Source organism: Mixophyes fleayi, chromosome 5 (assembly GCF_038048845.1).
Source record: "Mixophyes fleayi isolate aMixFle1 chromosome 5, aMixFle1.hap1, whole genome shotgun sequence".
NCBI classification, from domain to species: Eukaryota; Metazoa; Chordata; class Amphibia; order Anura; family Limnodynastidae; genus Mixophyes; species Mixophyes fleayi.
In genome coordinates, this window is record NC_134406.1 from 74,966,346 (window position 1) to 74,991,589 (window position 25,244).

At 38.8% G+C, this 25,244-nt stretch overlaps 1 protein-coding gene across 1 annotated transcript in view; it reads right to left on the reverse strand.

Annotated features, from left to right (window-relative positions):
• Nucleotides 1-13,099: 13,099 nt before the first annotated feature.
• The window catches only part of TRIM71 (tripartite motif containing 71), a 60,021-nt gene continuing 47,876 nt past the window's right edge, over nt 13,100-25,244 (reverse strand). The window contains exons 3-4 of the mRNA XM_075212393.1: nt 16,084-16,218; nt 13,100-15,519 (exon numbers count right to left, since the gene is read on the reverse strand). Of these exons, the coding sequence (XP_075068494.1) occupies nt 14,068-15,519; nt 16,084-16,218 (1,587 nt within the window). The 3' untranslated portion in view covers nt 13,100-14,067. The remainder of the gene's footprint in view (nt 15,520-16,083; nt 16,219-25,244) is intronic.

A 25,244-nucleotide genomic window follows, 5' to 3' on the forward strand; every position in this document is an offset into this window, starting at 1 on the left:
AGCTAACAATATCCACATTATAGGAATTTTATTCAGACATTTATGATTGGATTCGTTTCAGTATTTGTGGGTGGAACCTCAACTATCTACCAGCCATTGGTCAATCCTCTTGCTATTTTTTGACAGCTTTCTAGTATGGATTTTATATTGTGATTTGAGGGGATTGTATTTATTCATTTTTTCTAAATAGCCATTATATGGTTTTATAGTCACAGTGCACTGTGCCATTCTAGCCATTCATGCATTTTTAGTTTCTTACCGAGTATGTATATATACACATGTTTGATATTGTGTTTTGGTCTGTATCATATTAGGTCGACTAACATCCACTTTTTATATATGTGTATGTATTATACTTGCTTATTACTATTTTAATGGTGTCTAATAAATATATTTTATTGGTGATTCGTGACATTTCAGTTCACAATTATTAGCGATTAAAAAAAAACAATTTTGGGCTTTGTCTTTTTTACAATTAAGATCTTGCGGATGGCCTAGTGAGTAAAGTGCACATAAAGAACACAGCCATGAATAAAGAATAGTACCAAAACATCCTCCAAGAGCAACTTCTCCCAACCATCCAAGAACAGTTTGGTGATGAACAATGCCTTTTCTAGTATGATGGAGCACCTTGTCATAAGGCAAAAGGGATAACTAAGTGGTTCGGGGATCAAAACATCTCAATTTTGGGTGCATGGCCAGGAAACTCCCCAGACCCTAATCCCATTGAGAACTTGTGGTCGATCCTCAAGAGACGGGTGGACAAACAAAAACCCACAAATTCTGACAAACTCCAAGCATTGATTAGGTAAGAATGGGCGGCTATTCAGTCAGTAATGTGGCCCAGAAGTTGACTGACAGCATGCCAGGGGGAATTGCAAAGGTTTTCAAAAAGAAGGGTCAACAATGCAAATATTGACTCTTTGCATAAACTTAATGTAATTGTTTATAAAAGCCTTTGACACTTATTAAATGCTTGTAATTTTACTTCAGTATACCATAGCAACATCTGACAAAAAGTTCTAAAAACACTGAAGCAACAAACTTTGTGAAAACCAATACTTGTGTCAGTCTCAAACCTTTTGGCCATGACTGTACATAGGATAACCCTAAAAGGCTCACAGGCAGTCAACCTCAATACTTAATGAACATGTTAAAATGATTGAAGTTAGAAAAACTAGGTTTGTTTACTTTGGAGAAGAAAGGCGTCTTAGAGGTTACCCAATTAATATGTCTAGATATAGGGGAGATCAATACAAAGATTTGCCTAACAAGGTTTTATTACAAAGACCCATACAGAGGACCAGGAGTTATTAATTCCAAATGGAAGAAATATTATTTACAGTAAAGAATCCCTTCCAATACTCATAGATAAGAGCGATTAAATTGTGAAATTCCACAGCACATGAACGGCTGCTGGCAAAGTCAGAAACAAAAATTAAAACTGGACTGAACGTCTTTCTTATAAGTAATCGTATCTGTAGCTAATAATTAGTAGAGGACATTATTCGGGTAATTGATTGAGGGACTTCTGCTATCCCCTACAATGCTAAATTAGAAACTGTCCCACTAGAGATTATTTGTTTTAAAAAAAAGTCAGGTATTCCAAACCAAGCTGAAAAAATTTATTTGGAACAGGCGCATTGTAACTAGGTATCGCTTTAAAATAAAAGTCAGCAGTGAATATATGATTGAAATAAAAACACTGACACCAGTAACAGTTGAACATAAAACATTTATTTGAGCAAACAAAAAGTAAACTGCATAGGAACAATTTAAGGTCCACAGAGAGTGGCTATTTAAAGGCTGCCGGTAGCTGACATTATATCCCTATGCTACAACTCCTAGCCTTCTCTATGGACCATGGAGGACAGTACATTCAGAAATTTCCTTTAGAACATTTTTTTACCTTTGCCCTATGGAACAGAGGCACACATTCAGTCATGCTCTTCCTACATACAGTGTGGGAGTTATGTGCAAACAGCTTGATTGTGGCACCGTCAGTCCAAACCCTTATGATGCAGGGAGTCCTGCAGTGCATCGATTTGCAATGTGTTACCGGCTTACCCAGTCAAGTGTCAGGCCCAAAAATCACTGAACAAATATTGGAGAGAGAGATATCTCATCCTAATCAAGGTGCAGCAGATGAAGGACCACAGAACAAAATTACTTAGTGTCATTTTTGTAACACACATCCACCCTACCCCCTTGCCAGCGGGATACAGTCTGTGCTTTACAAACACCCACAGAGTAAAAAAAAATTAAATAAAAAAATATCCTAACACAGTAAACAACTTAAACTACCGATCAAGAAATAGCGACACTGGTCGACTGTCATGGCAAAATTTACATTTCAAGAAATCCATTACCAAGTATCTCAGCATACTCTAGCTGCCCACATGACAGTGAGCATCAGTGGGAAGAATCACTTTACACTAGAGGTCATTTTCAAGAATTCCTATGTGATATTCCAAAATATTTTACTTCTGTTAAACACGAGAAATCATTGCCCAATTTTTTCCCCACAAAAGACTCACTTATACTGGTTACAGACGATTGATAATTAGTTTTGGGTTTGCCAACATACCCTGAACACCTCTAAATCATTTAAATTCAAATACAGCAGTTGGAACTTGGCAGTAAAGGTGCTTTCTCTCTTCTGCAGTGGTACCAACCAATACATATATCTGTGAGCTTGGTCAGTATGTTGACAATTTAACACCACACTACTCCTATTTCCTCCATTGAAAGGATCAAATATAAAAATGGGAACATTAATTTAGTGAGGAATTATTTTCTTTTCAAAACAGATACATCCCCTTAAATTACAATGGAGTAGGAAGCTGGCGAAGAACCTACTTACTGATTACCTAAAAGCACTGCAGGTTTTCTGATCTTTCTTCATTTTTAAGTTCAGCCTTCTGTCAATCTGATATAGGTAGAACAGTCGAAAGTACCTCAAAAGCAGTGTATATCAACCACAGTTAACCAGTATGTAACTCTGACTAGTAATACAATAAGGTAGCAAAAATAAAAACTTCCATGTAAGTAGGCGAGGCCACTGGCAGCTGGTAGGAAGAGATCAGTGTCTAACTATCAGAGCATGACAGAGTGCATCACACCAGACAGTGAAACAGATAGGGTTACCGTGTATCGGTCCTGTACACACAGAGGCAGCCATTTTACAGGTTAAACAAATATTTAGTATAATCCATCCTTTCATTTGGCTAGGAACTTTGTCAATTGATAGGCTGCATTCCCGCTATTATTGGTTCAGCCTACAAAATGTCTGCCATCTCTGTGTGTAGGTGAACTAAAGCAGCACTACATAACTCAGTTGCCACGGACATGTTATGTGTGCATGAGAATATACCGAAACATAAAAAAAAAAAATGAAAAAAATTCGACCATGCAAATTTGGCCAGTTGAGAGGGTCAACATTTGGATTTTTACTTATATGGCCTAATTTAATGTAACAGAGGCCAGTTTGTCATCAACAAGAGGTGAATTATGTTAAGAAATATTTATACATGTAAAAATAAAACACTCTTACAATCATGTGGTGCAGCAGTTTAGAAATTACACTTTATCATAAAAACACTACTTTAAATTTCTCATTGCCACTGGCAAATCAATAAACGAATAATAGCAAAACACACGCACAAAAGTAGAACTACAAAATAGGCAGATCAATTTCTCGTGTGGATTGTCTATGACAGTTGAAGTCCGTTTTATAATATCACCAGCTAAGAAAAGATATATATATAAAAACAAAAAAAAAACAATATACCCTCCCAAAAATCAACGTAGACATGGTCAGGAGAAAAATAAAAAATATACTCCTCCAAATTCACAGGAAATCTGACAATGTTGTGGACGAACACACAAAAAGAAATAAACTACTACAATGAAACTTTACATTAAATTTTTAAAGCCCCTCTCCCCAATTCCATGCTTCTACAGGGATCCACCAGATTCAGCCAGAAGAGGAGCAAACACGGTAAAGATTTCAACCTGAGTTTGCAGCAAGGTAAATACAATCATTAAGATAGGTCTATGACCATGCAGACACAAAACACAAAATTTTTATTTTCTTGTTTTAGAACCGCATACGGTTAACCCTTTCAGTGCAGACATGACTAGGTTTGCCAGACCAGCCTTTAAAAACACACCTGTCACCAGGTCATCTAGCTTTTTGTTTTTTGGCTGTATAACAGTGTCTTATGCAGCAAGAGAGCAGTATATCTGCTCCACTCATCGCTAGAATCGGCTTTCTCTATTGCTGTGCAGTCTGGAGGTAGCTGGCTTGGGAGACAGAACAGCAGGCTAGAAAAACTGCTCTCCCATGGTGGAACAGAGTTCTGAGAAAACCCATTTTGTCGACATTACGAACAAGGCACTATATAATAAAACGCTATATGACCTGGTGACAAGTCCTAAACACATATATCCTAGTTCTGATGCAAACGTGCATCTAAACCAATGGCAATATAGCCTCTGTACTGCATATGTGCCCAGTGTAAGACATCTGATCTTGCAACCCTGGATAAGACCACACAACAGCCAGGCTCAACACTGGATTGGTGCAAACTGATGGAATGTGTCTGACAATATAACCCGTAGAATCAATTCAATCCATTTATTTTTCATTCCCAGACACCCTTTTGCAATGGCTGTTAGTGAAGGTCACCATTAATAGCCCCACCCCAAAGAAAAAATAAAAGCAAAATTATTATTCTTGATTTTTTAAAAAAAAACATTTTTGTACAATGACCACTATTAGAATAATCAGAAGAACCATTGTAAAGTTTTTCATTTTGCTTTGTCAGTCACAATAATATAGAAAATCTCAACTCCCAGTATACATTGTCCCCCACTTGCAGGAAAATTTTGACCAAAACTATGTTACGGCATTAAAATAATATATGGCAAACTCTGTTCTTATAGAACACAACACCATATACAGTTGATGGAAGCATTACATAGAAAAACAAAAAAAGTGGTCATAGTACAAAAAGATAAATTGGGGAAAAAAATATATACACATACATGCACACACATATATATTCCATGAAATACAATCACAATGTCAAAAATTGATCCCTTCACACACGGCAATGCCATGTGGTTCTGTAAAAATTTACCACAAATTCTACAGTTTGTTTTAACAGGTTTGTATGCATCAAAAATAAACAAACAATCTCTTGCAGAGAAACAAAATATATATATGTATAATCCTACAAATTATCCCAACAATAGATTTTAATACTGGGGGAAAAAAAACCCCACAACTTTGTGTTCTCTAGGTATTATGCAAATAATGAATGCACAGCTTACTATGAAATGAAGTTTGCGATTTTCCTGAGTACCTGTTAAAGATTTGGTCTTATTTCTAGAAAATGTTCACTACATGAGAAAAGCAGCCCAAATATAAAAAGCTTTTCAGTCAACAAAGCATTTACACACAATTCAGCAGTGAGAGTGTTAATCAGATAATGGTTTAAAATGTACATTACAAATTATGTTTAAATTTTCTTTCGGAAACCTCATATGACAACTTATTCAACAAGTTTTAGGGATTTTATTTTTGGTGCGGAAAGATGAGGTAGATGGCTTAACCTCTTCAGTGCTGGAAATAAGTTTGCAGAAAATCACATACAATAAGATACAGAGGTAGATACAACAGTGTTATTGAGGGATGATACACAATAAGACTCTAAAGGGTGTGATTTACTAACATGCCATGTTAGTAAGCTCTGATTAATTCAGTACAAGTTAAAAAAAAGCAAATGCCTGATTGGCTGTTATCTATTACAGCAGACTGGCTTTTCATTATAAAAAAAAAAAAAGGTCCGAGACAATAGAATGGGCACTGCTGGAACCTGCGGTTCAGAATCAACGGAAGCGCTACGGGTGGTATTAACTTAATGCTGCCAATTTACATCTCCACGTCTGGCGATATAGTAACTTGTATCACAATACTAAAGTAGATGAAATACTGTTTCTGTATCAGGATGTTGATGTGAGAACAATGATGCACAATTACTACAACAGTTATTTTAAAACATTCAGAAATTTAAAAAATATTTGACCATCTCTTTTAAAGATGAAGAAAAACTTAATTTTGGCAACTTTTAAGAAGCCAGAAAGCTTTGGCAGCACAATCTTAAAGCAACAACAAAACTCACCTGAAATGGCGTGTGCTCTTTAAAAGATGCACATAAGAAAAAATTTAATTATAGATAGATCGAGACTAGAGAAACAAATGTCTGATGTATGACAAAAGAATCGCCTTTATGGCGTTCATAGAGGCCTGCATGACGGTACTGAAAGACCCCCCAGTGTATATCTTTATCTTTCATTTTTATTTGTCCAATGTAAATGTTAAGGATGAGTGTGACTATCTAGTTTCCATGATAATGCTCCTTAGGCTACTTGCTGAGCTGACCATTCGGTATAGATGCCATGGTTTCCATTCCCTTCTCCCAAATCTCCTCCCCAAGCTCTCATGTCAATTCAATTGAGGTGTGATAAGTCTCTTAAAATACATAGGCATGGCCGATTGACAAATTGGACATGTGGTATCAATGGTTAAAATAGGGGGCGTAGCCATGTCTGGAAAGGACTGAAAACATGAAAGAGGCAAGATGTACACAACCACGAGACTGCCAGCAACCAACATAGAGGGATGGCATAAAACTGTATCTAGCATATACTACACACATGGCTAGACAGAATTAAAGGTGTAACGTGTAGCACTTGTGGATCATTTAGAACAAGTCAGTGGCTTTGGCACCCGAGGTCAGATTTGAGAAGCAGGGGTTTATACCAGACTGTTGACCACATATTCAAATAACTAAACACGGAGGAGTTTCACCCCATTAAAGACTTGATTACAAATTCAACTTTTAATGCACCGACAATTGCATTAAAAAGGTTGCCGGTTATTCATGTTTCTTCGGGAATAGACCTAGAAGATAAATATAGTATTGGAAAGGTTCCTCAATATAGATTCTTAAATCAGAATCCCTACAAGCAAAATCACTACACCTTTCCATAGGCTATACAGAGACATCAAAAGTTTTTAGGTTGGGAAGTTGCCATTGCCACCAAACTATTCCAAATGGCTGCAGTGACTTCTATGTGGCCTAAGCAGTCAGTATACGGGTGGATTAATGTACAGCCGCGGTTATAGTCAGATGGGAAAAACAACTTATATCACATGAAGTCACACTAGTTGCAGTCCATATCTGTGGCAGTTATTTAACTCCCCCATGTGTGTGGGGCTAGTGCTTTGCTTTCTTATAAATTTTCCTATTTTGCATGTGCATGTTTCACCATATAGGTGCTCACATTAGTGTTAACTTATTTGTGTTATTTTAGGAGGATTACTTTTGTAAGCATATAGTATCCGAACCAAAAATAAACTGTGGTATAATAAGTATTGACCTCAATAAGACCACCGGTAATAAAAATACTCCAGACTGATAAACAGGTCACCGGCTGATTGGTTTAATGGTAATTTATACCACAATAATGGATGAGCTGCAGATAATGTGGCAAAAGTCTTGTGTATACTGTTTAGTTTGCAGACAGTATTTTATATTTTTACCAGGATCAAAATTAACCCCCATGTCTCCGACAACTTGCAACCTGTTTTTGCACAAGTATTTAATTCAACAAATTAAATAGGGCAGTGATTACAAGACGATAATTACTCAACACTTGATTTGTTTAAATTGGGGTATCCAGAATAAACTGCAAGCTGTTTCTCCACTAACACCCCAATTGGCCTGGAATATCAGTGTAATGTTTGACAGAATAAGAATGAAATGTTATGATTGATATACTTCAAGCCAAGTACAACTTCTGCAATGTTTAAAGAAAAGCTCGGCACTCACTCAGGCCGTGTCTCCCATCTAATATTAGGCCCCTTATCCATTGGCATCAAACATAATATTTGTACTACCATGTTTTAATTCTAGTAACAGGATGTAAATGGGTATGGGGATAAAACCTATTGGCATTTCAAGCACCGGTATAACGACTACCACTGAATGGAACAGACACCCGGTATAATGGCCAAATAATTCCGACTGCAGTTATTGCGATATATGAAAAAAGCTCACTTACTATAATGAAGACAGAGCAGATGACCAACAACACTCCTGCACGGCTGGTATACATTCCGATAGCAGGAAATGCCGGCGCTTCAAATTGTCATCACTTATAATGCTGACACGAATGCTTTTGTTTTTAAAGCGGCAATGCCAGGACCTGTCACCTCGAGAAACTAATCCAAGGGTTAGGGTTCTGCCATTACTGCTTTAAAAACAAAACAAAAAAACCCCAAACACTGTCTGCATTACAGATTATCGGAATGTATACCAACCGTGCAGAAGTGTTATCGGGCATCTGCTCTGTCTTCAATATGGTAAGTAAACTTTTTTTTTTATATATCGCAATTACTGAAATCGGAATTATTTGGTTGTTATATCGGGTGTCAGCATTCCAGGCACCGATATAACGCACCCAACCCGGTTCCAAATGACTCCTTACCCACCTGTGAGGGCCTGCTGCATATTGTTGTCTTTTAGACACTTCCCTTCTATTTACTCAAAGAGAAAAAGGGGCCAATTAAGTGTCCTCAAATGACCATGCACTCCCCTCGCCAAGTGCAAGCACTAGTTAGCACAGTGCGTCAAACATCATTTGCGTTTGACAGCAGTGTCACTGCCAGTGGGCAGTTTGGCAAATTTTAGCCATGGTGTGAGGCTCGGACTCACCAGCCTATTAGGAACATTTTAAAGGAAAAAAAACAAATGCAGGAAGCCCAGTGTCCAAGTTCAAGGAAGCCAACTATGGGGCAGATGTCCCTCTGCCCCCCAAAACCCAGCCAGCCCCTGCCAGGTAGTAACCAGCCCTAAACTATGTTTCAATAATCAAAGCAGGGTTAACACTGAAACCAGTGCAGAGCAGCAATAATAAACTATACAAGCCACCAAATCACAAACCCATGTTAAACACTGTACAAATTTGTTGCTAAAGGGATTAAAATTATCACGAACAGTCTTACCCAATGTCAAAGTAAAAATTACAGAAAAAAAAAATAGATTTTCTTGGTTTTACAACATATCGTAACTAAATCAGGCAAAAACCTACTGGCCTCTTTCAGTCTTGTCACATATGGTACTGATGGGAAGAGCACTTTCATAATAGGCAAAATAAAATAAAAATGGTAATCATCTTTGGTTTTTATATTTCTTTGCAGAAATATGTTACATTTAGATTTATAAAAAGAGAAGATATGGGTAGAAAAATAGTTTAGTCACACACAAACACGCATACAATGTCTTCTATAAAGCAGACTTTACTCCACTGGATACAAGGTGCAGTCTCATGAATAACTTTAATACTACACAAAATGAGAGTCTCTAAACATGGAGATGAATATAGAGGATTAAGATTTTAAAACAATGATTTGAGGTTACGCAGTTAAAAAAAAAATCATTATCTGCATTAGATTCCAAAAAATTAAAATCACAGTTTTTATTTCTAGATAATAAAAGAAACAGGAATGTACAAAACTAATAACAATGTCTTTAACCCATTATTAATGCATTGTCACTACTTTGTATTAACAGAATATGTTCCCTAAACAGGAACCAGATTTCTCTCAATTTACAGGGGAAACGGTGTTGTTGTAGTGTAACTTGACGATAGAGCACATAATGTATCCCCCTAATCACACCTATAAACTGAAGCATAACAATGTCATTACAATCAAAACTTGTTGCTTCAAAACTAATCCATGGGTTACCACAACCATGCTTTAATAGTCTGTACAAAACTCAAATGTTCAGTGAGCATTTGCATATTAAGCATGCATCCCACAGTGGCCCTTTTACCCTTTGACAGTGGCCTTCTGTTGTTCTTTTACTGGAATTACTTTGACTGTAGCAACTTTATGTTGAAACTGTTTCTCTTACCCAGATATCACTTGATTAATTCAGCCCAGGTTAGAACAATGTGGAAATAATTGGAGAAAGTGGAAAAGACAATCTGTCCAAGGTAAAATAGTTCATACTGTAGAGAAGAGGCGCAACAATAGGTAATAGGAGATGCGGCAGCCATGGGGCCCAGTGGTGATGTGTTGCCCCACCCCCTCCTGGCTTTCAATAGAGCAGAACGGAAGACTGAGTGACTTATGCGCTGGACTGTGCACACTCAGAAGTGGCCCCTTACTCTGCTCTACTGAGAGCATGGAGGGGGGCTACCCGGTACTGCACTGCTCCCACCCCAGTCTTGCTATGAGGATCGGAGATGCTTTCCTTTGTCCCTGCTGAAGAATACTGAATATGCAAATGCTTACTCAACATATATGGGTTATTAAGTGCTGCACGACAGAAGCATTCTGGACATAAATGGCCACAGAATAAACTTGTGATGGAAAAAAAATTAATGTTTCACGTTTTTGTTAAGGCAGATGCACATTGCACATCTATTCATATAGGTCTCCCAGGGTCTCGTCTTGTCGTAATGTGTCTACAATTATTTTGAAGTGGGAAAAATTGCAGGAGACCGGAAAATGTAGCTTTTAATTGCGTTACTGACAACTACTCCCTTTACAAATTGGAGAAAACCAATCATGAAGAGGGAGCTTATGAATTCACACTGGTTTTAATGAACAAATACACTTCGGTTACAAAATGGCTGTCCCAGCTATGTGCAGACAACAGAAGCACATTAATATGCTTGGCACGTGCTAAAGCCAATCTAGTGTATTTATACTATAGCAATTTCATTTTCATCACGTTCAAATTGGCAATAAGAAGAATTTTCATGCAACAGCTTCACCTTAATTATTGTTAAAAGTGAAGCTCTATTTAAAATGACACAAACAATCTAGAAATGGTGGTTAAAAACACAAATGCCCCATGGGACTGCACCTTTAATTTCTAACACTAGGGACTTGTTCACATTTGTATTTCCCTACCTTAACAATGCAGAACACTCCAACTTACAGTGTTACGGAGATAATTTAATGAGTGAGGTGACGCTTGTAGTTGGTTAATGCACTAAATCAGTCATCTGTCTGTATAGCTAAGGGGCTACATACAAACAGCTTCAGTCTGAGCAGGCTCAGCACCACCACAAAAACCTCTTACAAGTATTCTTAGCAATAAATCCCACTGTGAACAAGCCTTTTGACATACTATTTGGTAATTAGCTTAAAACCATAAGAGTTTAAAAATGGTCAACATCTTGCATACTCGAATGAAAAAATAAAAGAAGAAGATAGTAGAGGGTACCTAAACACATGCCTATAGGTGTATGTGTACTATGTAAGGTACGAAAGGATTTAAAAAAAAAAAAAAAAAAAATTTTTTTTTTTTTTTTTTTTTTCAATCTCCATCTGATGTTACATCAGGAAGACCAAAGACTACAAACTTCTGAGGCAACTTTTGTTTCTCTACTTATCAAATTTCAATCCCCACAATGGTCTACTACTAGACACAATATTTGGAGAACAGAAGATTGGCAAGTACAGCTGACTTAACCAGACATTAGCTATAAAAATTAATTACAACTCCTCACTTTACCACCTAGTTACACAAGTTGAAAAGCCATATATAGACACCTTTTAAGGAGTCCTATTTCTACCCAACTGGCTTAAGAACATTAAGTGCAGCCAAAATACAAATTAGTGAGTTATGTAAATCTTGACATCCTTAAAGTAGAACCACTGTTTTACAGATGACCCTTAATTCAGCCTTCTTTTCGGTGATCAAGGATAAATATGCTTTACCATATAAGAAACAAAATAAAAATAAAACGAAGTGCAAATTGGGGAGAAAAATTAAAATCTTCACAATCTGACAACATACCTACCAACTGTCCTGATTTTAAGTGGGACGGTCCCAATATGAAGGGACAGCTCTACCATCCCGGTAAACTGGCACATTTATCGCAGCTACTGGGAAGATGGGAGATGTCACTGCTGACCATGGCGAGTAGGGATATCACCATAGTGAGGGGTTGCTGTACGCCCATCCCACCGGTGCAGGTAGTTATTCAAAGCTTGGGTTGGGGGTGATTAGGTGCTTCAGATGCATTAGTCTACCCCCAGGAGGATAGCACGGCACGGTCACTCACCTTTTTGCACGTTTGCCGCAGATTCATGGCGGTGTGCTCACGTTGTCCGGAATACATCCAAGACAATATTGGGAAGTATATGGCAATATCATCATTTTTTGATAATGACAGTACTTTATGTCTTTGGTTTGGGAGGAGGTAAATATTAAAATAAGGTTTAATTTTTATTTTCAAAATAGACATGCTGATTATAAAAAGATTAACAGCATTACTAGGAGAGGCAGCACAATATAGCACTCTGATTTCATTGACTGAGTGCACCACTTTATGATTTACTGTTTCAGGTTTATTTTACCAGCTAAAATCTTTGTATAAAACAGCAAAATTGCAACGCACTCCATAAAAACACAAACAAACAAAACAACAAACACAGAATACTACATGTTGAATAACAGATCTCTCAGCAATGGGAGTATTTTTGATTTGACCTGCCAGTTTTGGTTTCCCCTAGGGAGAGAATTCAATTGCCTGTGAAGTCCCGTCGGAGTCTTGCATGATATGCGTAAGAAAAACTATTTCTCTATGAAGTGTGAGCAAGAATCAACAATGTTTTAGTACCCTAACATCGGACGTAGTCTCAGCACTCAAAGCTCTGACGGGACCTCACAGCTAATTACATTTCCCCCTGTAAGTTTACTTAAACAAAACATCTATTTGTGCCTTTTAGATAGAATGGGTAAAGTTTCAAATGACACAAATTATTGATATGGATGTCCAAATACTGTGTAGACTACAATCTTTTAGCAATGCATGGATCAAATTCCTTTCCAGTGTATTATGGAAAAAGGCAGCCGATTAGCCTTACCTTATAAAAATGATAAGGCTAGTTGCATAACAATCATGTTGACAACACTATGCAGGCACAATAACATTCTCTTCTACCTAAAAAGGTGCAGAAGTGGCAAGGACACACTTTGTCAACATGCGTCTGCGCTGTATAGTGTATATCTCATGTCCATCTCTGTCTTCTGTCATTATGACCCTTAGCCGAATCGTTAAAAAATATTATAACCTACAGTTCTGCAGAATGTGTTGCCCACAAAACTCTTGTTTCAACAAGAAAATAACTTGACCTTTACATGTTGTGCTTCATTTTTCGCAATAATTATCCCCTACAGGGTATTCAACAGGAACATGTAAAAACGTTCTTGCAATGTTATCACACACACACACACACATACACACACACCTGGTGCTGTCTGTAATTTGTAAAAATGAACGCAGACTTGCGGAACAAACAAGTGACTTACTCAATATGTACTATACTAAGCCTCACTGTACTTAAACAGCACATAAGCGTTACAGGAAATATGACATTGTTTTCAGTTACTGAGGTATGTGAAGTTTGATCAGAAGAAAATAAAAACACTTTATAGGATTTGTATACTGAGGTATTTTTCGTCTTGAAACTTACTGAGGTAATAGTAATGGTAATATACAAGGCGTCCTCTGATGCAGCAGCACGGGTAAAGGAGGAATTAAAATTTGGTTAAAGAGGACACAAGTGTTTTTAACAAAAAAAAAAAAACCGTCTTTCGATTTTTTTCTTCCTGGTATTTTTAAAGTTTATAGCCCTTTTTGGCTTATTCAGAAGAGATTTTTACATTCTCTTAGCAGGTGCAGTCTTGCTGTCTGTCATTTTGCTTCAATCATTCATATCTGAGGTAAGTTGATATCAATATTTTGTGCAGGTTCAGAAAAATAAAACATAACACCCCTCCTTCTAAGAGGTTTTGAGGTAGATTTTTCTTCCCAATTTCTGTTTTTATGCTTCACAGGCTCTATTTTTGTAGATTACAGTTTATGTGTTTGCAAGAAAAAAAAATAATAATGAGGTAGGTGCTCAGTGATGTTGTATATTATACAGTTCTTCATAGCATTTCCCTGAGACAGTTTTGTGTTGAAGATTGATTACAAGGACAAAATCCGATTGTTACCAAAATCGACTACAACAATTGTGCCATCGGGTGTAACAGCTATGCCAGATGGACGGTCCATCTGGCCAAAGCCACTTCCTTGAGTGCCAAATTTACACAGGAAGCTGCCATTAGGCTCAAAAATTTGTACTCTGTGGTTTCTGGAGTCTGCCACAATAATTCGCCCTTCCTGATCAACTGCCACACCTTGAGGCCGTAGGAACTGCCCATTGCCTGTGCCCTCTGTGCCCAAGAAATGTGCCGACTGGCAGTCAGGCTTGATTATAAGCAGCCGATGGTTGTTGAAGTCAGTGACTACTAGATATCCATCTTGACTGAATGCCACACCACGCGGTGAGTCAAAGTGCTTCCAGAGAGCACCTTCAAAGCCATACTTGTTTAGGAATGTCCCATCTGAGCCAAATAACTGGACACGGTGGTTCCGAGTGTCAGAGACAAGGATCTTCCCCTCTGAATTAATAGCAACATCCCAAGGATAGTTAAACTGGCCATTCTTGGTCCCTTTCTCCCCAAATTTCAGTATGAACTGGCCCTCAAAGGTAAAAACTTGAACACGATGGTTATCCTTATCTGCCACAACAATCCTACGAGAACTATCACAGGCCACACCAGCAGGCCGATCAAACTGGCCAGGCCTTGATCCCAAGCTGCCAAACTTGTGGTGAAAAGTTCCGCATGGCTTGAAGATTTGAATGCGGTTGTTGCTTCTATCAGCCACAATAATATATCCTTCTCTGTCAACACAGACACCCCAGGGACGGCAAAGCTTTCCATCATGATCACCCTCACCTCCAAAGGAAAGTGAAGGTAACCCTATACCCAAGTAGCATCGACCAGATTTTACACTGACTTTAAAGGGGCTGTTCTCAATGTGCTGATTGCACACCATTACTGAAATTAGATGTTCACCTTCAAGCTGAGGCCTGTAAGTAACCAAGTATGTACCATTCATTTGATCATTAATTTCAGCTGCAAACAGGTTCCCGTCAGGACCCATCACCAGAACAGTTATAAGGTCACCACCCGATAACCGTGCTTCTCCATCATGGTCATAGCCAATGACTGTGAAAGAGGCAACCTTGCCCTGAAGGGCCCGTTTTAAACCTTCTCCTGTGGCTTTTGTTAGAGCTGCAAAAGCCCCACTACTGACCAGACCCATGGATTTAATGGCAAGATACAGGGCCTGGTCAGGGGATGTGAACATAATCCTGTCATCCTCTTGAAGTTGTAGTAATCCCCTAGCATTCTTTAGATCTTGCACCTGGGCTAAAACACGGTCCCGAGCTCTAAGGATATCCATTGAACAACCTTCTTCCAAGACCTGCTGTACTGCATTGATTGTGCTGTCCAATTTATTAAGAGCCTGGTGGAGTTTATCAACCTGGTGGTAGAGAGATTTGGCTTTCACCTGACGAATTTTTTCAACCTGAGTACAAAGGGAAAATATAATACAACCATGTTAGAGAAAAGTCTTCTCACATAGGCCTGTAGTGCTGAAACAACTGCTTGCATTCACAAATTATACTACAGGTATGCAAATTTAGACTATGGGTAAATTCAAAACAAAGATGTGGCATCACAAAACAGCAACCAAACCATATGTTACAGGATACATAAAATGGTCTGTAGCCAAAATTAACCAATTTGTTTTTATGTGGGAAGGTATGCTATAGACATTACAAAAACCTGTGAGAACTGAATCCATTTCAGGAATACATATACTGCACAAGGATTGCTATTTTAATTTGTGTTCCCGTCTTGCTACATAACAATCTCCTAGTCCATCTTTGTATATATACTCACACACACAATGATAGTTATTGCAAAGCACAGTATTAGACTGTTAGCAGCAACAGGTAAAATCCCAGTTTAAACAATAACTGGTTGTGATATTAATGAAAACACCAAACACTAAGGTATACCCATACCAACCTTAAACATAAAACATGTTAAATGTGCTATAGTGTACTTGAAACAAAAGGTTACTAACCTTCCATAGCAGCTCACATTCCCTCTCCTCCAGTGCCTTCTTGTGCCTGGATGTGACCGCTTTGATCTCAGATTGCGCTACTTTGGCCTTCATCTCAACTTGATCTGCCAGTGCTTGGGCCTGCTCAAGGCTCAGCTGCAAAATGAAACCAGAGACCATGTTCACAATTAAAAAGTGCATTCTGTTACACGCTACACATAGGTTGTAATGTCACACACACTGGCACCAGCACGTAGGTCACCGTGTTCACAGGACCCTTTTCCAGTGAGCTATAAAGCAATAAATACTTATGTTTAACCATTTCTGGTGGGCCTCCCCCCCGCCTGGTACTGCAAGACAATCTGTTAGCAAAGGGTATATTATCATCTTGCGGAAGAGATTTTAAAAGCAGAGCAAGCACATGTATGGAAACAATATACAACGCACATTCTATATACCATTTAGTTTCATGGAGAGAAGCCCCATTGAAAAAGGACTGTAAAATTCTAAGGGGCATATTCAATTCTCGGCGGAAACGCCGAAAATCTCTCGGTCCGCGCAAGGTTACCGTTATTACGGTAATCGTGCGCGTAAAAACAGTTAATACGGTAATTTACTCGCTGGATTTCAGCTTGCAGCTCCCAGTTTATACACACTGCACAGCGTAAACGAGATTGGAATGAAAATATTAAACGGAACGACCAACCAAATGAGGCGACAATCGTCCATTTGGGCAGACTTTCGACCATCGTGTCACTGTACACACTGACCCGACTTTTGAACGAGCGGTCGTATGTCGGCTGTTTGAGCCGATTATTGGACGAAAACAGTGTAGTGTGTACCCAGCTTAAGAACGGACCCTTTTTTTTTTTATTTATTTTTTTAATGTAAATTTCTTATTTTTTTTGCAGTGAGTTGCATTAGCCAAATTCACTGTTCTGGCATTATAGCTGAAAGTTTAGTGATCATGTAATAGTGTATTGTGTACATAAAATCAAGTTACTAAATTCAAATCCTAACTTCCTTTACATAAGAACATTAAAACATTATAACCTTGGACATTTCCATGATGACTTAAGCACATGTCACGGGAATAGAATCAATACAATACTGAACATTGTGATTCTATAGTTTTTAGGAACTCCGATTAAAAATACTCAAATGCAGAAGTCATAGTGTAGGGCTCATCTTCCCTGGGTTACAATAGAGAAGTGGAACTGGGTTACATCAGATCTCCACATGTCACATCGGAGATGCCTTGTTGAAGTGATGGAAATTGGTTCTACTAAAAAATTACAGTCACATCCATAATAATTTTTTTGTGCCCTGTTGCTATCAGAAGCCTGCTAGTATCAATAAAAAGGATACAATGCTATAATGACAACAATGCTATTGCCATTGCATTCAAATAATACTTTGTGGGGTGTTCTACTTCTTTATAAGCAACACATAAATGAACACACTTGTACAACATCTACCTCAACAAAATCCAATCACAAAATCACATTTACACCAGAATGCTAAGTGGAGGTTGAGTGCAAGCTCATAACAATCAAACTGAACAAATAATGTAGACGTACTAGCTGCAGTCAGTCATAGTTCCTACACAACAGTGCACCAATCATTGCTAAACCTATTGTCTTATGTCGCTTGGTCAAATTTCCAAGGTATAAAAAATAGTCTCATTCTGAGCCACAAAAATGGTGACAGGAGCATTATTTCAACAATAAACCCAACTATTTACTAGACTGTGCTCATTCACAAATTATCAGCAGCTACAAAACAAGTGTCCTGACTCTATACCAATATGTATTCTGACCAAATCATTCAAAAGTAACAAACCTATTAAAAATCTGTACTGAAATTCAGTGTTGAATGAAACATGGACAGTTGACTGGTGCATTAGTTTTAGACTCTGCAAAAGCATTTGACACCATGGATCACAATACTGTATAATGTATAAGCAAACTTTGGTACTCCGAAATTGGAACACATGAACTAAGCCGAGTTCACTCATTTATCAGGAAAATCGCAGTTTATGTCAATCACTGCCTCCTACTCTGGCCTCCTAGATGTTACCTGTAGGGCCCGTCAACACTGTTCTACGGTAATTACGGTTTTCCATATTTATAAATTTACCCTCTGTCTATGTGCACAGTTCAAACCTCTCTGACTTCAGTCAGAGTTCTGTCAGGTGGAACAATGGATTCCTCAAACTGTATTTCAGTTCTGATAAAACAGAATCCATGTTATTTTGGGACAATGGCTAAACATGTAAATTGTATTATACCTGAAACTACAACACTAACCGGACATCAGTGTCTACAAATAAATATCTGGGTTTAATGCTTAATCCTAACCTGTCATTTGGTTTGCATACAGACACCCTAAGGTCCAGGATGTATTCCAACTGGGATTGCTCTGTAGAAACAAGTTCTGCTTAAGGCTAGATACAAACTGGACAATTATCGGGCCAATCACCCGATAAACGACTTCTCGGGCATGTATCGCATTAGTGTGTATAGTTACACGATGAACGAGAGTCGGTCCAAAGTGCCGATTGTCGTTTCATTTGGTTTGGTCAAACTGTTTAATAATCTCGTTACAATCACCTTCTGATCATGTAGAGTCTACGCACTCACGATCTCCATAGAGTTTACAGAGTCGTGGTCTTGCCAGCCGATGCCGGCAATGAACATGTCTTGGTGACTAAATGTAGATTGTGCTGTAGATGGAATAAGAGCACAGATCTGAAGGTGTGCCTGCATGAATCGTCCCCACCCATTCGGACCTTCAGTTGCACATACAATTTTTGTAGATAACAGTTTAGTCTGAAAATTCACCAGTGTCTCCCTAGCTCTGTGCTGGCGAACCTGTGACACTCCAGATGTTGTGAAACTACAAATCCCAACATGCTTTGCCAATATATAGGAGATTGTTGCTGGAAGGGTATGCTGGGACTTGTAGTTTCACAACACCTGGAGTGTCACCGGTTAGCCAATACTGCCTTAGCTTAACTCCTATGGCCAGAAAGCACATTACACAACTAATGCTGTAGTTTATGGTAAAGCCCCCTCCCCCAGATTCACATTGTCAATGGTTGATACACATTACAAGTCAATGTCTAGACTCAAGATGAATTGCACCCTTTCTCTATTTATCTATCTGAAGCTTTCTGTACAAATTACCCAAATACATACTTCACCTCTCCCCTCATCTCAGTGAACAACAAAAGCTAGTTCTTAATTTCAATAAGAAATCTGAATGCTCTGCCTTTTTATGCAGAACTTCCTATTTCTCGAACAACCTACCTGAGAGATTTAAAGCTGCCATCTGTCAAAACTTCTGTCACCTCATTCTATGAGCATATACGATTGTAACGCTTAAAACCTTCTGTCTGTTCTGTTTGTAACCCGGTCACAACTGTATTTGAGGTTTTCAGGACACACTTGAAAATGAGCAGACTATGGGCTAGATTTACTAAGCTGCGGGTTTGAAAAAGTGGGGATGTTGCCTATAGCAACCAGATTCTAGCTGTCATTTATTTAGTACCTTCTACAAAATGATAGCTAGAATCGGATTGGTTGCTATGGGCAACATCCCCACTTTTTCAAACCCGCAGCTTAGTAAATCTAGCCCTATGTATTTATTCTTAGCAAAATATTTTTAAAATGGATAATCCACTGTTGGCCGTATATATCTTGGGTGGTTTAACACACAAGGTCAAAGAAGTCTATATCAGAGCATGGCAACACAGTGGCTAAGTGGGTAACACTTCTGCCTTACAGCACTTGGGTCATGAGTTCAATTCCCGACCATGGCCTTATCGGTCAGGAGTTTGTATGTTCTCCTCGTGTCTGCGTGGGTTTCCTCCGGGTGCTCCGGTTTCCTCCCACACTCCAAAAACATACTAGTAGGTTAATTGGTTAACAAAATTGACCATAGTTTGTGCGTCTTTTGTCTGTGGTTGTGTGGCAGAACAACTGCTTCATGGGGGATATCAAACCATATGGTCAAAGTAATATCACTAGCTCTTTCAATCTGGCAACATGATTCCATCCAGAAGAATGCCTGAAAGTTTACAAGGAAGACCGACTGGGTGGCTGAAGCCATGACCCCAAAGTGAGCAGTGTAGTGATAATAGGGCTTAGTGCCCTGGTGAGTGAGCATCACTTCAACTGGAAGTAACAAGTGGCCCTAAAAAACATGCGTTTATGACAGAGCTATAAGACATCAATTTACAAGGGTCTTTGTTGTCAAGGAAACAAAGCTGCCATCACTGATTGAAAGCTGGTTAAATATTAACACTGAATATTTTTGTTACTGTGGCTTGTCTCACACTAGGGATTCTGCACATGGGTGGTTTTTTAAAAAAAAATAAAAATACTTTTTACAGCATCAAGGAGCATGAAAAATGGTGCAGCACAGTGACCACAAGTCAAAAATCATCTTGCCGCCTGGACTAATGCTCTTGCTTCCAAATTCACGAGTACTTTAAGAGAAAAGCACAAACAGGAGTAGTTGTTGCCATCGCAATACAGTATTCCAATGCCCATGTGTGCATTCAGAGATGTGTGTGTCCTGTAGGCTTTGACTATATTCTGTAATGTATTTCCAATCACTAAGAACACTTGTGCTGCCTGTGAAGTTACTGCGACATATGTAATCACGAAGTAGGATTCCAAAAAGGGGGTTCTTCTAAGCAATACATTGCTTATCAGCAACAACCTTCCACATCTCACACTGCATAGAGGCCAAGGCTCCTGCATCAGCACCTGACTAGCATTACAATAATACATTCAAGCTGCTGGAATACAAACTGGGGGATTTTTTTGGGTATGTAGTTTAGAAATAAAGTCATGTGTAGAACCAATGTACAAGACTGACACAACTATCACTTTATTATGTACATATATGTATTTGCATAATAAGACAAACATTTTTTCCCCATTTACAGTAATATTAAATAACAGTTTTGACCATGTTTATTAGATATGTGTGTTTATATAAGTGAACCAAAAACAGTGAATGTACTTAATTTGCGTCATATCTACTATATAAATGCCTAGTGGCGTGTGGACAAAAAAAACCCAAAAAAGCTGCAGCGCCACCTGCTGGGCAGAGTTATACACTGACATATATATTTCTTGAAGGAGAAGTGACAGTTGGAAGTGGTTGGTGGTTGCCGGGGGTGACAGTGGGGAGTTTTTAACACCTTAAGTAGCTTGATTTGACTAGAATGCATGAGTATCATGCACGGGTTAACTACCCTACTAAAGTGTGTGTGGAAAAAAAACCTCAAAAAAATTTGGTATACCGACATTATTGACGAGTTGAGGGGTAAAACTCATTTTCGTGAGGTAATTTTACCTCATGAACACACATGTGTACAGTGGCGGATCCAGGGGGGTGCGATCGGGGCAATCGCTCCCCCCCCCCTAGCAGGGGTTTGCTGCCGACGGCAGTCGGAAAGGGGTCGGGGCCTAAATCGCCCCGCCCTAACATCCCTCCGGGGAACAAACATTTTCTAGATCCGCCCCTGCATGTGTAGCGGCGTGTGTTAGTGTGTGTGTGTGTGTCTGTGGAAAAAACTATTTTCTCAGAAAGGGCTCATCCGAATGACCTGAAATTTGGTATACTGACATTATTTGACAAAAAAATTAGAATAGTGAAGTCAGTTATCTTCCATCATACCCCCTTCCCCCCGTAGGAGGGGTAGTAAGGGCTAAATTTACGAGTTGAGGGCTCACAATCATTTTTGTGAGGTAATTTTACCTCATGAACACACATGTGTAGTATATTACTGTGCTACCCGCCTTCCTAACAACTTGGCAAACACCCACTATTACTACTCACGCCTTCCTAACAAGTCGCCAAAAATTACTACTCACGCTCTACTGACAAGTCAGCAAAAAACTAATACGGACGCTTTCCTAAGAAGTCAGCAAAAATGATGAGGTGGTGACATGTGGACAAAACCACGTTAAAAAAGGGCGCTTGCGTCGGGAAGTAACGCTCTTCCCCTGAGGAGGCCTAGGCTAGGCCCAAATGCATGACAAGAACCTTTTTAACACCTTAAGTAGCTTGATTTGACTAGAATGCATGGGTTAACTTGTTACTGAATATATTTCATGTGCGATTTTTGTGAAACAAAAAGATCTGATTTAGGCGCTTTAGAAGGTTGCAAGCATGAGATACATTTTCTGCTGTGCTAAATCTCAATACATTACTTAAGTAAAGAGAACCTATCCATAGGTGCATCTATCATATGTTAGTTTGTGTGTATATGTATATTTTTGCAGGTTTCTGTAACTAAATTCACTAAACATCTATAAGACTGTGCTGGTTAATGACAAATCTGCAGCAAGTTTAGCACCAAAATGGTCAGTCTTTGAGAAGGCTCCACAGGGAATAACCCCAAAGAAGCGTGCAGACCTATAACAATTCACAACCATTGGCCATTTTTGATGGCTTTGTCTTATCGGACTTTCACCATTTACTATACATGACGTGGCACAGGCCTGTGCTCAATGAATTCATCTGCCACAGAGGAACAAAACATTTTTTGTGTGCCCTAAATGACCCTTCTGTGCAACCAGCTTTCTGACCCTTTGATGTGTGGAGATAACAGAATTACTTCCTCTGTGTTCTGCTAATGAGCTGCCCCCTTCAGCAATCTTCACAAAGGAAAGGGGGAGGGGGGCACTAACCACCATTCAGCAGGACAGCCTACAGGGAGGCAGGAGGTGGAAGGTTCCAAATTACCTCATTTACTGCATCCTTTTCAAATCCGTGTTTACTCTAAATGGATTTCCTTCCAACTCCAAGAAGTAAGAAGAAAAAAAAAGTGCAACACTGTCCTTTATCTCTGCTTTTATGCTAATGGACTGCCTAGCTACCAGATGGCCTGCACCCCATCACTGTACACATGGGACAGAGAGATTGTCAACATAATTTGAGTATGTGACTTTCGATCCTATTAATTTATCACACACACAAGCAATGCCCTAGGCACCTTTTATGCACCTAAACCTATTTTAGAATGAAGAGGACAAAAAGTGAATGAGGGCTACCATGAAACATTATTTACAAATGTGAGCTGTAGTATAAGTCTATATTGGTTAACCAGGCAGATGTAGATTGCAAGTTAGGTCTCTCCATATTAGAATACTACTTTTTTAAAATTAAGCATTTTGCAGTGATGATATAAGTAATACTGCAAGTTTACACATGTTCAGCAAAGCATGAAGGCAAGAAAGCAGTGGGAAAAGCCAACAGGATACTTTGGTGTATAGGAAAAGTTTTAAGTAGCAAGGAGGTTATATTTATATAGTACGCTGTAAGCTGTACAGCTGTGGCAGCCCTATATCCACAAATACATAAATAGATTTAAAAAAAAAACACAAAAACAGCAAAACCCCAAAAAAATTCAGAAAAGAGCCATTAAAATGCATATAGGCCTACTCTCTCGTAATGTCCAAATCAAAATGTCAAAAAGTATGTTAAAATGGTGTATGGGCAGCATAACAAAACAGGAAAGACTTCAAGTGCTGAACATGTACAGTGGTCCAAAAACATACTAGTAGGCCAACTGGCTGCTATCAAATTGACCCTAGTCTCTGTGTGTCTCTGTCTCTTAGGGAATTTAGACTGTAAGCTCCAATGGGGGCAGGGGCAGGGACTGATGTGAGCGAGTTCTCTGTACAGCGCTGCGGAATTAGTGGCGCTATATAAGTAAATGGTGATGATGATGATGGTGGTTATAGGACAAACATTAAAATACATCAAAATGGTATTTACAGGAGGATTCAGCATTTTTTTAAAAAAAAGATTTCTAGAACAAGGGCACATACATTGATATTGGAGGGAGGAAGACTGCAAGCTAAAATATAGGACATACATTATTATAGATCCATGAAATAGCCTACCAGCAATTGTGGAGGAGAATTCAAGAAAACAATTCTATTTAGACTTGGATAGACAAAACAAAGAAGTACCCACAGCCACCTAAAAGGAAAAACAAAACCCAAACACAAAAAGGGCAGACTAGATGAACCTGTATTTCTGCAATCAAATTCTATGTTACTATATATGCACACCTCCAAACTGTTCCAATTTGAGGGCTTTGCCCTGCGTTTCCGAAATGGGCTGGGAGGTATGTCCCATTCATTGCTGCTTGCTCTGTGTTTATAGGGAAAAGCAAGAGGACGGCCCAGCGCTGGGCACTGCGCCAGGGAAAAGGGCCTTTGACACCTGGTCACTCTCTCTACTCCTGTGCACTCTCATTGTCCCGATTCCCCAACTTGAAAAGTTGTAAGGTATGTATATCATCATCATTTATTTATATAGCGCCACTAATTCCGCAGCGCTGTACAGAGAACTCATTCACATCAGTCCCTGCCCCATTGGAGCTTACAGTCTAAATTCCCTAATATAGACACACACTCACATGCAGGCACAGACAGACAGACAGACAGACAGACAGACAGAGAGAGAGACTAGGGTCAATTTTTGTTAGCAGCCAATTAACCTATTAGTATGTTTTTGGAGTGTGGGAGGAAACCGGAACACCCGGAGGAAACCCACGCAAACACGGGGAGAACATACAAACTCCACACAGATAAGGCCATGGTTGGGATTTGAACTCATGACCCCAGTGCTGTGAGGCAGAAGTGCTAACCATTAGGCCACTGCCCATATGTATACGTATACTAATGTTAAATTATATCAGTAAGAGCTATATTAGCTGCTGTGTATAGGTAAAATGAGAAAATATTGGCTATAGTAGCAATGCATTTTAACAAATTGTTCTACTCATAACAAAATCGCTAGATCTTTTCAACTTAAATCGCTAGAAAAATTTAAACTTGAAGAAAACAGATTTATAAAATGTGTGATTTGAGCAGATTAATCACTCCCTGCGACATACTGTCAGTGGTTTACATTGAACTCAACTGTCCAGCATTTTCTCCCAGTGATTTTCTCCCACTTACAAAATACTATTCAGTTTTATAGTGATTGGGACTACAAGCAAGCTCGCTAGAGTAGCAGCTCTACAAATGAAACCATTCAGTTGTGTGGAATAGCTGTGATTTAATGACTATGAGAAAATCGTAAATGTGATACAGGGCGTACAGTGAAAATCAATCCCATTTCCGATCTGTCCTCTTTAATGCCACCAT